Raw genomic sequence first — 16,243 nt, forward strand, 5'->3', positions numbered from 1 at the left:
TTCATATGCAAAAGCACACAAATGTAAACCACATGTTGTGATGCTGTCTGTCTGTCTGTCTGTCTGTCTGTCTGTCTCAGACTTTTGTTTGCTCCACTTAGATATGACTACGGTACTATTAATTATAATAGTTTCTAAAACTTGTTGCTTTGATCTATTTAATTAAGGCAATGACCCATGTCAAAGACATTGAACAGCGACTGCAGGGAATACTGAAAAACAAAAATAAAAGTCGAGGGCTGCCACTATCTGTTGAAGGACATACACACTACCTGATACAAGAAGCTGTAGCAGAAAAGAATCTATGTCAGATGTATATTGGGTGGGCTGCGTACTTATAGATTTGTGTACGCGAATGTTGATGAACTCACAGTCCATGCACATGTATTTATATTTTTACAGAGTTGTCATGTCAGTATTAAATAAAGGCTAAATGTACTTTGCCTCACAGGATTACAATATATTTAACAGTTTGCAAACAAGGTTACCGGTACTAAAGATGTGTTTAGGTATGGGAGGTGGGTCCCAAGATAGCACAGACTTATTTTCGAGTGTTTTTGATATGATATACAGATTCATTTGCTTGTCTTTTAAATATAGCAAAATATATCGATAGCTTTTGGACATTGGTGATTGTTTCAAAACGACAACACTTAAATGCGTTCCCGCATACACCTTAACAGCCATGTTAAACTTTATCCAAATATGGTCAATTGTACAGTATCGTGGGTACAAGGCCAATAGATAGTGAACATTCTGGGGGTCAGTGCTGCTATATAGAAGCCACACATAGTGCAACTTTAGGTCAAAATGTTAAATCTGAGAAAGTGGAATTGTCACTCTGATTTGGTTTCATATTCAGCAAAACTTGTTGACACATTTCTATGGATATACATTGTACGGTATTTGCAAACACAATAGTTAAAACCTACCATAAAATGAGCAGTGATGCCAAGATACCAGTATATGGTTTTATTTTACATATGTATGCTTAATGGTTTTGAAATAAATGATCCCTAAAATCACACATCCTGCATTTGGGGGTGGGTGGATTGCCCTAATATTATTCCTGATTTTTTAACTGATTTTGAACTTCAGTGAGAATTAAAACTGAAAAATTGTCATTGATAAGTGCGAGGATATTTGGCCGACATGAGGTCATCCATGTGGTCTGCTGTATCACATTTTGTTATATTTTCCTGGACATAAGATCATGATTTACGTATCACTACCATTTTTTACCACGTGTATAAGAAAACAGAGTTACACATAAAAAATAGTAATTTATTTACTGTTAAGTGGAAGCACTACAAACTGCATTAATTAATAATAAAACAGTACAAATAAATTAAACTGAGTGTAAATGGTATCATTACATGATGAGTAACTCTGAGGAACCACACATTTTTCCAATATTGTGGATACTCAATGCTGCACAAATGATCTGTCATGACATAGTCAGCAAATAAATGGCTAAACATCTTCCTTTGGTCGTTTCTAAATTATACAAGATAAATAAATGAAACAGATCTAGATGGTGGCTGCCTGAAATTAAGGTCACCAAATACATAGAAAAAACAATTATGGCACTTGTAGTTCTACTTTTCTCTTCATTGCGTGATCTTGTATTCTTTGATGTGTACCAGTAATGTATTGAATGTGTACGCTAAAAACACTACCAAAAGAATAGAGGTTATGGTCACCATGAGGGATTGAGCTAATTATTAATGGAAAAGTGGACAGTATTGCAAATACTGCGTATTTGGCACTGGATGTAAATGAAAAAAAATGAATTTATGTGCTAACAATTACTGTGAAGGGGCATGATCAGTATATGAATTTTAAATAATTATCATTGTAATTGTACTTTATAATTTATTACATTTAAAATAGTGCAAAACAAGAAAAAATACGAAAATTTTGCATAAAGTATCTAGTTGAGTGTGCCCCTCTCAGTAAATCCCACCACCTCCTTTTGAGAATGAGATGGCCCAAAGTGTTTCAAATTGAATCTCCAGACATCAACACAGGGGATTCGTTAGTAAGTTTGTTGACGATGTTGGTAGTTACGTGTTCCTTTCATTCACGTGTTCACAGAACTAATTTAATGACATGTTACCTATGGTATATATAGCAAGTGTTGTCATGTATAGGTACAATTGATGTGTAACTCAAATATATAAATGGCAGTCAGCCATTGTGAATCAAACCACTACACATGACATTATAGTGAAATATTAAATATAATCTTCATAAACAAGATTGAATGAAATTGCCCAGTCTTTTGATGAAAGTCAGTGAGCTAAAAATGTCTCTTGAACAGTCATGTGATGATTAAAAGAGCTATATATACTTAAAATCTATTAAAAATGGAATGGATTGTGATAGTAATCACTTACTCTGAAAATGTACTGCTTAACACACACACACACACACACACACACATACATACATACAAACAACTGTACATGCAAGTACATTAATTTTATACATTTATATTTCATAAGTTTAAAAAAATTTAAGCTGAATCTCGAATGAATCGCTGTGTGCATTCTTTTTGCAAGCATTGCCAATACATGATGGATGTGCAAACAAATTCATGTAATGCGAGTGCTGAAGGAAATTCAAACTGAATTCTAATTTTGCACCACTGAGCATGTTACTGCAAATAGTGTAAACATGGTAGACAACCTCATACTGTTCATAATGGGAAAATGTTTTCACACTGGAAACTCGCTATCAAAATTAACCATGGTTTGAAATGTTTTAGCAGTAATACCCCAGGTATATGAATTTTCTCATGTCACTGAGTGAAATTCCAAGATATGATGAAATATTTCGTCATAGAAACCAGTACAAAAATGCAAATTTGCAAAATTGTGTACTCTTTAATATCTTGAAAAATTTTCAGATGACTCAAATTTATTTTCTATGGTGTTTCAATATCATAATGACATTTATCCATAATTATGAATGCATGAAAATATTAATATGTAATCTTCAATTTGGTCAGAACCTCCTTAAAAATATCTACAAATAATAAATTGAGAGGTTTAGCACCAAAATACACGTAGGCCTTGGACATTAACACTTAAATATATATTAATTAATTATATTACATCAACCTTAACAATTCATAGATAGGACTTCGCGCTATTATTTTTTTTTGCCATTCATCCTGTGTATCCTATTGGCTTAACTATAAAAATAAGATACATGTATAACGAAAAATGACAAATAGATTTATATATCGACCAAAACCTATAACTAAATTAACAAGTAATACATGTATATCTATAATTTGATGTACTGCATGACAATGAGATTTCCAAACTGATATACAAGCTTGCTCTAGCTGTCAGTACAGATCTTGGTGACATTAAGTACAATATGTACAATGGTGAAAACACTGGTAAAAATGAAAAAAAAAAATTTAAATTAGAAAATTGCAGGGTTTGGACATTAATCTATTTTGTTGGAGGTATACAGTATTTTCTCATGAAATGGACAATGCTAAAACTCAGATGACAGTGTTTTTTTAACCTTGTCTTTCTTGCCGTACTCTTGAGCAACACCATGTGGTACATGTGCTGAAGGAGTTCCCGATTCCGAGGCAGCTAAAATATGCATTTCTTGGTCATCAAAGAATAGATGAGGTTTGATTGTTTCTAAGAATGGGGCTTTCTTTGCTCCACTAAGGAAAAATGTTTCATCAATCTCCAATCCCCAAGATCGCAGAGTCACCAATGCTCGTTTTCCAGCGCTTGCCATACTCCTTGCAGTTACAAGATATGTACGAATGGGCATTTCACAGCAAGATGCAGAGGTCTTCGGGAATTTTTTCTGAATACGTCCAAGTTTTTCAGCAAAATTTTTCAGTGGCCCCTGATATGAAACACAGACAAAAAGAATAATTTATACATAATTTGTACAGAGAAAGTCTGTAAAACATGAAAGTTAAAATAAAACTACTACAACTAATAATAGGCTCTATACATCTGAATACATTGACCTATTAAAACCAACAAACCCTTTCAATTTTCGTGATTTTCATTATTGATTATTGGTTTCAATGGCCAATTAATCTGTCTGTCTTTCACGGTGGGTCCCTGGCTACAAATTATGTAATCAATGTATCGTAATACCGCTACCGAATAAACTTTATTACCAAGCTACGTAGTCTAACAACTACTCTGGCCAAATGACGATCTGATTGAAATTTGATGTAGGTACAAGCTAATTATAGTCTTGCCTCTCAGTGAGGTCATTGCTGATTGTCATGTTTTATAAAATGTCTAATTATCGGTATTTCAATCCATAATCAATCACATTGGCTAATTAGTCTTACCTCACCAATGGGTTCATTTGCTAATTTCGTCTCATGTTCAAAAAAGTTTACCAGACCTTCTTCTTTAACAATTCTTTCCGACTCGTCGGAGAAAAGGACCCGCAGTTGTTGAGTTGGAGGGTTGACATCTTGGTGCTGAACTGCGGCAGCTGCTATTCCTTTTGTAATAAGACAAGGATAGAATGATATTCAATTTGTATTAGACATCAATTAAAAACAGAGTACACAATTTAAATGTGTGCATGAGTTGTAGCAAACATGTTTGCTCTATCATAAGTGCATGCTCTGAGCTTCATTTTTTTAGTCTTTCTTATAATACCGGTATACCAGAAATGTTGTTCAAGACTTGTAGCGAATGTTAAGATTATGTCTATTTGATTAAAATTATAGAAAAATAACATAAAAATATACAATATATTTAGCAAGAAAACTTGTAGCTTTCAAAGGTCAGTTTGTTACTGTTAAATTTACAGTTGTTACAACAGAACTTCAATCACAAATGTTGTCTTGAATGTTCATACTATACTTACTAATTATAACTCAGACAGTACGCCGTTGCATCGGCCTTCGCTGCGCAACGGTCAATACTCCCGCTGTACTGTCTTCGTGCATACTTTGAGGTATCCTTGCAGTAACCTCGTTATTATACATTTTTTCCTTCCAAGGATAAATCATGAAAATGCCGAAATTCAAAAAGTTTAGAACAGATTTAGCGAACTTCTTTGTGTGGAGTCTGGTCAAATCCTGTGGGCTGCCATGTTTGGTTTTATTATTAGAGGATGCTCATGCGCGTAATCGCTCTATATTTGGAATTCAAGTTTCCTAATATGGTAGGATGAATATACCCAGTGCAATACCGCAAAATTGCGTCACACTGTAATTATGGAGTTACGGTAACAGATAATAACATACAGCCAAAACAAAGTCAGCTTGGACATCAGTTGTGAGAAATGACAAAATAAATGGTGCCAGCGATAGATTTTGTGTATGAAAGTACAAAATAAATGCAATCGTCTATTTCCGTATATTGAATACGTTGGCAACGGAAGGGACAAGTTTAAATCATCTTTGTATTAACACAACTTGAAAGCAACAGTCTCACACTTAATATATGTTTATAAATTATCAAACTAAACATTCAAAGAAGCGGACTGCGACGGTTAAAATGAAAATCAAGGCTAAGACGAAAAACATGTGACAGTACGAATATGCTCATCTACTACACGCCTGGGGACTTCCCAATACAAAATATGTTTAGTATCAGCAATAATTTCTAGTACTGGCTGAATAATTGCGTATTATCAGTTGACATCAGACATAACTGTACACGATTTTTTGAAAATGTCTCAAATTTCCGAAAGAATATTCAAATAAGTTGGGATGAATATGAATTGAATGTCCATCTTTTGAAAAATCCACTAAACAGTTCACCACCACGATTATGGTGAATTTAGGCAGAGGGTTCTCCTAACTCGCCAATTCACTACGTTCAATTACCCACCATAGACTCCGGTCAGTCAAAATGACTATTTTGAACTGTAGGCATTAATCAGCGATTCTGCCGGTGACGGAGAGATAGAATCTAGGTCAGGAGAAGCCCCATGACCCCAAGATTCTCTTTCCCTTACGTCACGAACCCACGTGACCGAGGCCACATGGCAGCGCCATAGACTGCAGTACAATCACTCTGGTTTCTTTCTCTTCGCCTCAAGGACTTAGACCAACGCTACGGAAAGAGTGGGGTGGTTGGGGGGGCGGAGTCTATGGTGGGTATGAACTATGTGAATAGGCGGGTTCGGAGAACCCTCTGCCTAAATTCACTACATTCAATTACCCACCATAGACTCCGGTCAGTCAAAATGACTATTTTGAACTGTAGGCAGAGTCAGACGCCGATACGTGGCGGGTTTTCCGAGCAAACAGAAAAAAATGATGAAAGTCTTTTCCCAGTCAGGGAAACTATAATCAACTTCATACCTTAGTTAAGACCCAAGAAGGGTGGTGTCTTACCTTGCCTGTGCTGTCCCCGAAGCAAAAAGCCAAAGTGCTGCTATGGTGACAGGGTTCGTTGTGTCCGAGAAAGCTAGACCCCAACTCGATTTCAGGGGTAATAAGCTTGAAGTAAGGACCGAAACAGATCTGCATGAGGGCGTAGGTCGAAAAAAGCGAAACCTGGGAGCTTCCAGGAAGTGCAAGTGGTACAGACAATCTGTCCGCAAGAATGCCGAGACTGACTTATCGCCTATGCGCAGGGGCCCCTGTGGTCGTTCGGGCTGGGTCGGTAATCAAAGCCTGAGCCGCTACGACGGGGCCTAACCTAAATAGATTGGGTGTCTCTTAGGTAGTAGTTGATGAAGGCGTTCTGCGTTCTTCAGAAGCCTGCCCTCAGAATGTATTCGAGGGGGGCGCCTGACGCTAGCACTAGTGAGTTAGCGATCGCACGGACCTCATGTGCTCGTACTTGGTGGCTCTGCAAGGTCTGTGTTGAAGAGGATAATGTATTATAAATCTCTAGTACAGTCGCAGTAATCCACCTGGCGATGGAAGTCGGGGAGGCCGGTTTATCCTGTTTGCCAGGGCCGTAACACAAAAACATGTGTTTGGTTCCCCGTCTCGAAAACCTGGTATGGTTCTCGTAGCAACTCAACGCTCGAACCGGGCAGAGAAGCAATTCCTCCTGATCCTCCAGACCGACAATATTTGACAGCCGGGGGATGACGATCGGCTGAGGATTGTGTCCTGGGATTTGGTTCTTGGCGAGAAATCCGATTCGTGTCTTTAGTACAACTTGATTGTCCAGAAAGGCGGCGCAACCGTCCGCGAAGGACAGTGCGCCTAGCTCTGACCGGCGCCTACCTGAGGCGAGGGCCAGTAGGAAGACTGTTTTCCACGTCAAAAACTTGAGTGGTGCTGAAAAGAGGGGCTCGAAAGGTGGTCTGCCTAGGGCTGCTAAAACAACTGACAGATCCCAATTGGGCGGTTTCCTTATACGGGTCCTCGGCCTCTGATTATGGAAAGCAGTAAACAGTCTGTTAATAATAGGACAATCGGCTAGACTTGACCCCAAAGACCTGTAGCCAACGATTGCTGCGTAGGACAAACCTACTTCGTCAAACAATTGGACAAAGAAGTCTGCTACCTGGCCGATAGAGGGATGGCATGGATCAATCTCCCTTCCACTACACCAATTAGTGTATGCTCGCCATTTCGAGTTGTAGGCAGCGTTGGTGGAATCCCTGTTCACCCTGGCCAGGACGTTGGCAGCCCACTTAGATAGACCTTTCGTCTGCGCGAGTCTACTGAGAGCCTCCATGCATGAGTGATACACTGCTGGGCTTGTTGGGAGTGCGCCGTCCGGTTGGGACAGCAAGTCCGGTATGTCCGGAAGCACTACTGGTGTTTCGACTATCATTTCCAGCAGGAGCGGAAACCAGGCCTTGGTCGGCCAATTGGGCGCCACCAGAGTTAATATGCAGGTGGGCTCTTGTCGAAGTTTCTCCAGTACCCGGTGAATTAGCGGGAAGGGAGGAAAAGCGTACACATCCATGTGGGACTACGGGATCGATAAGGCGTCCACGGCCCAGGCTCCTGGTGTTGGCAGGAGTGTTACGTACGTTGAGAGCTTGGCGTTCTGGGGTGCGGCAAACAGGTCTATCTTTGGACCGTCCCACAGCCAAAACAGCCTGGAGGCTACCCACTGGGGTATCTGCCATCCGTGTTCTGAAAACGGAGCCGCCTCGAAAGGGCGTCTACCAGACCGTCCCTCACTCCTGGAAGGTGGTGTGCGGTTAGCTCCACATTGTATTCCAGGCACCAGGAGAATTTGCTCTGCTAGGATCGACAACGATGGGGAACGCCCCCCCCCCTTGTTGATGTAGGGGACCACCGCTGTGTTGTTTGTGCGGAGCAGGACTCTGTGGTCTCGAACTTCAGGTAGAAAGCGTAATAGTGCTAGGTATACTGCTTTCAGCTCAAGCTAGTTTATATGGTGGTCCCGAACCCACTGCGGGGGCAATATTCCTTGGGCATATTCCATGCGCTCCCCACCCTTGGAAGTAGGAGTCTGTTACCAGAGTCATAGCTGTGACGAGTGGGTCCAAGGGGACCCTCTGCCCGAGGTTGGTCAGTGACGACCACCAGGACAGGGTTTCCTTCGCCTGTCTAGTTCCCGTAGGTGAGCTTGGTGTTCCAATAACAAGCGTTGGGTCGGGTGGCTGTGTAGTGCGGCCTGGGGAACTACCCTTCGAACGGAGGTCATCATTCCGATGAGCCGCATTAGTTCTCAGAGGGACACTGAGGGAACGGTGACTAGACTAGGTTGCTTAGCGCTAGACAACGCGCTTGAGATGGGCGAACCAGGCCTACCTCTGTGTCGAACTCCATGCCCAGAAACACCAACTGTTGAGTCGGGTCGGGATGGGACTTTTTCTGATTTACTAGAAAGCCCAACTGGTGGAGTAAATCCTGCGTTAGCCTTACTTGTCTGGCTAACAACCCCTTGTCTGGGTTGTGTAACAACTAGTCGTCTAGGTACGGATTGATGTGTACCAACATTTGGTGGAGCAGCAGTACTACCTGTTTCATCACTCTGGTGAACACGTAGGGCGCTGTGCATAACCCGAAGGGGAGCACCCGAAATTTGAATACTTGGCCCATGTGGGCGAATCAAAGGAGAGGGCAACTCGCTGGGTGCATTGGTATGTGCAGGTATGCATCGCTTAAGTCTAAAGAGGCTAGCCAGTTGAACCGGTGAATGGAGAGTAGGACACTGGATGGTGTCTCCATGCAGAACCGATCGAGAAGCATACTGATTTAGTCTGCTTAGGTCCAGAACCGGACGCCAGCCGTCTGTACCTTTTGGTACTACGAATACATTTAAGTAGAAGCCCGGACTTAGCGCCGGCTGAACTATTCTGTGTATGGCGCCCTTTTTTAGCAAACTGTCTACTTTCTGTCTGATTGCTTCCGCCTTGCGGGGATCCCCTGGCAGTGCCCCCAACGGTGGAGATGTCAGTTGTATTCTGTAACCGAGTGTCACCACCTGGAGCGTCCAGGGATCGGTTAACCGCTGTCTCCAAGCCAGAATGCACCGGCGCAATCTGCGTGCGACAGGGATCTGTGGCCATGGGTTCGGCGGTAGCAAGAGGGAGGGGGGGGGTCTCTTCTTCTGTGAGGTGAGCTTCCCCGGAGATCAATGGGGTTACTAAGTCGTAGCCTGATCCCTTGCCAAACATAACACCACCAGCCCCCCGCAGAGGTAAGCGTCAAACATGCTTCCCCCGCTGTCGGGGTTGACGACCGTCCAAGGAGGAGGAGGAGCTACCACCTGGTCCTCTCTTTCCCGGGGGCGCGCTGCTACTCTTCCCTCCTGCGGAAGGCTGTGTGAGTGCTTGCCCCCTGGCTGACTCTGGTTAGCGGAGCTAGTCCTAGGGCGTTTTCTGTGCTTGGGGCGCCTTCCGTTTACCCTTGGCAGTGGCCAACTGGCTAGCGGATTTGACTTGGACCATTTGGTTTGTTACACCCCGAAGCTCAGCGACTGCACCCGCTATCTCCCCATCAAAGAGGGTGGGCGATGTCCAGTCTGCGTAACTGAGGCAGTGGCGTACTCCCTGACTCAGTTCGCCGCCGAAAACACGCGCGTCGAAAACCGCGTCCCGCTGCACAGTAGTAGCCCCGGCCAAGAGAGCCATATTACACTGGAGGATATCACACATAGCCGTGCGGTGGCCTACCATAAACTGTTTCGCCTGGTCTAGGAGGCGAGTGCGTTCTGCGTCTAAAGTCTCAGAGTCCTGGGCGCGCACAAGAATGCACTCCAGTGTGGCGGCCACGAATTCTAGGAAATTGATGGGTCGCAACTCTGCCCTCAGGGCGTGTTGGATAGTCTCAGACTGGGTCGATGAAAATGACCATGGAACGTGGCCGTCCCCTTTACCCGGTTAGCAAAACAGAAATTTGTGGTACCGGGGTCTGGGGAAGGAGCCTTGGGGTCCTGTCAGGGGCTTCTGGTTTCGTCCCACGAATTGGGGTCCGAATCCGAAATTGCCCCGATAGGGTAGCGTTTGGTCCAGCGAAAATGGTTATGCAAAAGATTACTCCAGCCCGGGGCTTTTGGCGTTACCTCGTCTGCGGCTGACCAACGACCGCCCCTCAACGTCGTTGATCTGGAACCCCGCGCCTGCGATCCCATCAGCGTAGAAGCGACCGTGAGTGGTTGCTTTAGGATCGAGGGTGGGGGAATATACATCGTGTCACCTGGACTGATAATATTCCGCATCACCCCAACGGCGTGGCTCACTGAGTCATTACGCATTGCGGACTCTTTTATAATGTATGTCCTGCCCCGAAAACGGAGCCTTGGCTACCAGCATCCCCGCTGGTGTTTCGTGTCCGAGGTCCTCGAGGAGACCCGGTGTCACTAGCCTGAGCCTCGGCCTCCTCCAAGTTAGCGGAGGGGTCACAGCTGGGAACGGGGGGTTCCCCTGAAGAGACGTGTCTAGAATGCAAACGGTGCTTTCTATGTTTCTTCCTGCTTGCCGGCTGGGAGGCCGCAGTGGAGACAGCTCGCTCCGACTGCATTTGGTCTACCCAGCCTGCCAGGGACGCAATCTGCCCCGACAGACCTTCGACCAACGCCCTTATTTCAGAGGCAAAACCGGCGCCGTGCGTGGATGGTTCCACAACGGGACCCTGGGCGGGCCCCATAGGAGGAAAGACCTCTAGGGGCACAGCCTCGCTGTTGCCGGTAAAGTCGGGTAACCCACTGCCTGAAAGAACAGACTGTGCAGATGCCCTCTGATCAGCGGGGGAAGACCGAAATATGTCGGTACCTCCACCATCGGGCCTTTTCCTTGGTATCCCGATACGAGTACCGGTAGCCGAGCGCGAGGACTTCTCACTCATGCCAATGCACAACTCACCCATACCCATTCCACCTGCCACGCGACCTTTTCGCGAGTGAGCAACGTGGTCAGTCTCGGCAGTCTTTACAAACTGCTGCAAAGAATCCCAGGCTTCAGAACCCCAGTGATAGCAAATATTCTCTGGGCAAACGCCCGAACCCCGTACGCAAGTAATACATCGATAGCATTTAGCATGTGGGTTCCAGTCCTGCAAGTTCTGTGTACAATGGTTGCAGACCCGCCTCAAAAACTGAGGGGATAATACCGGCGGCGAGCTTCTGGCATTGCCAGTGCATCTATCCATTTCTAAATACATTGTAAATAAAAGACGACATGCATGAGGGAAACGAAATACAGTTGTAAAAGGTGCCGCCATGAAACCAAAAAGTGGTTACGTGGTGATGCCGGGTTTTAATTTCTTTGTTGTGGAAAAGCATAACACACAAAGGGGAAAACGACACAAGGGTAAAAAGACGAGAAAAACTTATCCTACCAGCTAGAATGTCGGATCCCGCAGCTGCGGCAATGACCCACACTAGAAACCCGGACAGGAAAAAGCAAAAGAGCCAGGCAGAGCCGCTCAGAATCATTCCCGACGAGGCGGAGATGAAAGAAGAGTGATTGTATGGCTGTCTATGACGGTAATTGATTGTAGTGAATTGGCGAGTTATCAACGAAGACGATCGGACGTCTCTGGTCATGAGCTGGCTGGTTCAAATTTACCCACTTTTACAGTGATGAATATTGCGTTTGAGTTACTAGTAATTACAAGCCTGATTTACATTTTTCTTGTGATGTTTTTTGTCAGTCAATGTATTAAATGTAAGTGCATTGGGAAATAGCATAATTATATTGCGTGAGTGAAAGAGGCTGGTGAGACTGTGTCACAACGCGTTCTATTTATTTCCAACGCGAGTGGTCGACCTTGTTTTGGCTGTAATATACTGTCTAGTGAATATAAAAACATTGTTCAAATTGTAATCAGTTTTACAACATTGTAGGCAACCTAATACAGAAGTGTGTGAACATTACTGATGTAATGACTATTAGGGCATTCACAGAGTCAACATTTCATAAAGGTCATCTGGTCACTTTTTACGCATGTTATCGTATCAAACACAATGAGGGATACAATGACAACATAAATTGAGGACAAAGTGAAGTGTGCATTTCATCAAAATTTTGTGACTTACCATTTTCAAGGGCTTCCTTCACTAACTCTTTGTTTGCACTTAAAAACAAGGATGTATTCCAAGCTTTCAAATATTCTATAGGGTTGGAACCCCCAGACAAAGTGGCACGCTCAATCTTTAGTTCTGAATGAAAAATGAATGAAAACGGAGGTTTATTAATTTATTTTGCATGTGACCTCTGACCCTGGCCTGATAACCTGGATGGAATCAAAATTCCATGTTATGATTTACACTGGGCACCATATGGTTTCGTAAACCTACTTTGCAAAACAGTCAGCAAACCAGCTAACCGTTCAAGTAGGTTTACGAAACAACATGGTGTCCGGTATAATTGATGTTTTAAATCATTCTGCTATTTATTCCTAACAAAAGTATTGATCAAAATATAAAATATATATTATGTTTTGTACCACAGCAGCCTCTTGTATTGGCCAATGGGCATTTTCAAATTTCCATGGTTACCTATGCTGTAACCTGGTGATGTGGCATAGTATACAAGACCTAAGTACTGACAAATGGACTACAAATTAACCATTTCACCTCCTGTTTCCTTTTTTCATATGACTCAACTCAACAGTTATTGGTGCCCATATTGTCTGCAGCTAATATCGTAATTTCATGCACAAGTTCAGTGGGAACCAAAACCCAATTGTGGAAATGCGGGTGAATCAGCTTGGGACAGAGTATCATTGTCAGTGTAGATCTGGATTCTCTCCTAGTGAATGACATTAATTATTATTTTATTAATTATATACGGTGACAAGTGTTCAAAATATTGTTCACTATTGTAAACATCCCACTGTGCTTATTGGGGAAATAATCATAATATTATTCCTTTACACTCAATGTACCCATCATTCGTGATATCATCGGCAAGTAGTCGTTTCACTCTGCTCAGATGTTACCTGTAGTAATAGTGTATACCGGTAGTCATATGCAATAAATCGGCAAATGCTGAAGGCGTTTGCAAGAAATACTGCAGGCATTTCAGCGAAGGCCAGAGGCCTGAGGACTGTTAATGCTTGTAAACGCCCTCACACAACATTACATGGTTTCCTACTGGTACTGAACAGAGAATGATTGCAGAAGTGAACAGTCCTCAGGCCTCCGGCCTTTGCTGAAATGCGGCATTACTCGCAAACTACTTTGGTGTTTGCTGATTTAGTATACTAACAAATTAGGCCTGAGGACTGTCGACAGTCTAATTAATCAACTGTATTTCTAACCATGTTGGATAAAACAACAATGAGATACACACTAATCAGTTTAGGTTTGTCTTGCGGTTTTGTGATCATCATGCAAATTGTGTTAATTCTTCTTCACAATTTTTTTGTACTCTTTATTGTACAACACACACTTGATATAACAAATACAAAATTATCATCATTCTTTCTATTTACTGTGAAATACTTTATTTTAGCTTGAATTAACATTATGGGTGTTTTGTATGGATTTTAGTTTCACTGATTTTTCATGAGTTGAATGTAAAACATAGGAAAAAGGTATATTCGCCGATTCTATTTTCACTGAACATTCTTTTCAGCGAAAATAAATTACAAGCGAAAATTAAAGCTAGAGGGTAGTCACCTGCGCACGCGCGGTAATTGAGTCCCAAGCAACGATAACAACACACGCTAAAAACGAACGCAAAGGCTCATGGGTAGACGCTTGTTTGTAAACAATCACACACTATGGCGACCTGGTGCATGTGCAGGTGATGACTCCCCAGCTTTAGGTATTTTACAGTACTTCAAAATTAATTTTGATTGGAAATAGATCATTGTTTTGAGAACAGGTATTACCATACATTAACGTCTGACGATGCATTTTAAATAATTGTCAACTAATAATAATCTTGTTATGAAATCACATCTCTTGTTGATTACTCACCATAATGATTGATTGAGTTTATCAGTCTTATTGATGTATCGCCATGGTTTTGCGTCATTAAAACCACATCAAATATTTCCTCTTCCTGGGGGTCCAACTCTAATAATTTTTCATTCACGTACTGCAAAGCCTGGGAGTGATAACAGCATAGTGAATACGATTAGCAGACTGTTGTTTTAATCACCACACACATTTCTGTAAGTGCATGTTCTACGAATAGAGAAAATCCATGCTTTAATGCACTAATACCAGTGACATCCATTCAGTCCCAAATACAAGAAAAATATAAAGAACTTTTGGCGGCAAAAAAAAAAATGTTTGCGGGGGGTCGCTCCTCTAAAATCAAGCTGAAACCCTTTTTGTCAGCAAAATTTGCACCTGGAAATGCAGGAATTAGCATTTCAGAGGGTCTATATTTCAAAATTTTCAAGGGGGAGCATGCTCCCAGACTCCCTATTAAGGTCGCGCCTTCGATGCAAGCCTGAGGTTGGTGAGCAGATCTCGTCCCTCGTGCAAAATTACTGGAAAAAAAGTCACAAGGACCGAAGTGAACATAAAATTCATCTCAAAACATAAAAACTTGAGAAAACAATATATAATCAAATACCTTTATGAAGGCAAACGCCGTACCAGGCTTACATGGTACATTTTCATGTTCAACTTGATATCTTATGAACTCTTGCAGTCCTTTTTCATAAGATATCTTATGTTCATCTTCGACGTTGAATAAAGCCCTTGACGAGACAGCAACTACCAATGCTTTGTAGATGTTGGCCTGTCAAGAGAAAAAAAATACATAATTATTAAAATTGAAAAAAAAAATACACAAGTAAACAAAACATATTTAGTCTTGACCTTTGACCTAGATTTCAACTTCCATACACGAGTCGAAGTTTGCGTATTCATTTTTATACAAGGGCAGAAAGTAAAAAAAAAAACAGCACTAAGACATTCACTGGTTGGTCGTCGTATAAAAACAAAATACACTGGCAATCAAAAATGTAAAGATCGTGAACTTATGTGTGACCTATTTTTTGTGGGGGTGTGGTGTTTGTTTGCGAGATTACACTAATATTGATGTTCCCCGACGTGAACGTACATCTCTAAATTTTCTTTTCTTTGGTGTACCTAACTCCGTCGACGACACATTTACTGATCTTTTGTTATTATCGTAATCATCCACAAGAACAGACGGAACTTCCAAATGATTATGATGGTTCTCAGCCATTTTCTTTACGACTGACTTTCGGGAATGAAAGTAGTCTTCGTATTAAGATTGCTTGATTCTCAACAGTTCGGATTCGTAATCTACTGGAAACTTACCTCAAATATGACATCGACTCTCCTTGCAACAAAGGCAATCCCTTCATCTTCATAAATATAAGTTTATTTATTATTTGATTAAATGAATTTTTCTAGAATAAACTTACTGCTTTGTTTTATTACAATAAAATAAGATTTATAAATGTCAATAACTTCTGAATCAGCCAGCCAATCAAAGAGCACAGAGCGCAGCAACGTCACTTGAGAACCGTCCCAAAGATAACATTATGCAAATATCCACGACACAGCAGTTGTAGTTATTTGTGATAATGTTTAAACCCAATTTGAGCCGCGTCTTTGCGAAATTCTGATCTTTTTAAAAGCTGGGATGATGTATCAAGGTCTAAAGTAACTGTTTTATAAATTTTTAAAAAAATCAAGCAAAAAATGAAAATTTCTCTCTTCGCTACCTTAATCAGCTAATAGAAACCTCTTTGAAAACATTATAAACATATAACTATGGAGCGAATGTTTTTGTAGTGCTGAGAGTATTTTTAGTATTTCACACATTTGATTTCAGTTTAATCACAGGGAGCCCAGGAACTATGATCAACTGTACGCACTCCCAATGAGCGGGGGGGGGGGTA

At 41.9% G+C, this 16,243-nt stretch overlaps 2 protein-coding genes across 2 annotated transcripts in view; one reads left to right on the forward strand and one right to left on the reverse strand.

Annotated features, from left to right (window-relative positions):
* LOC102803834 (serine/threonine-protein kinase ATR-like) overlaps nt 1–1,353 on the forward strand; it is a 67,979-nt gene extending 66,626 nt beyond the window's left edge. The window contains exon 59 of the mRNA XM_085507356.1: nt 168–1,353. Coding sequence (XP_085363482.1) covers nt 168–341 — 174 coding nt within the window. The 3' untranslated portion in view covers nt 342–1,353. The remainder of the gene's footprint in view (nt 1–167) is intronic.
* Nucleotides 1,271–15,582, reverse strand: LOC102803947 (cytosolic 5'-nucleotidase 1A-like). Its single transcript, XM_006823918.3, has 6 exons — nt 15,433–15,582; nt 14,941–15,108; nt 14,334–14,463; nt 12,444–12,566; nt 4,349–4,506; nt 1,271–3,885 (listed from the first exon to the last, which is right to left on the reverse strand). The coding sequence occupies exons 1-6, from the start codon at nt 15,559–15,561 to the stop codon at nt 3,514–3,516; spliced, it is 1,080 nt and encodes a 359-aa protein (XP_006823981.2). The 5' UTR covers nt 15,562–15,582; the 3' UTR covers nt 1,271–3,513.
* Between the last annotated feature and the right edge of the window lie 661 nt (nt 15,583–16,243).

This window comes from Saccoglossus kowalevskii, chromosome 13, assembly GCF_978046115.1.
Source record: "Saccoglossus kowalevskii chromosome 13, keSacKowa6.1, whole genome shotgun sequence".
NCBI classification, from domain to species: Eukaryota; Metazoa; Hemichordata; class Enteropneusta; family Harrimaniidae; genus Saccoglossus; species Saccoglossus kowalevskii.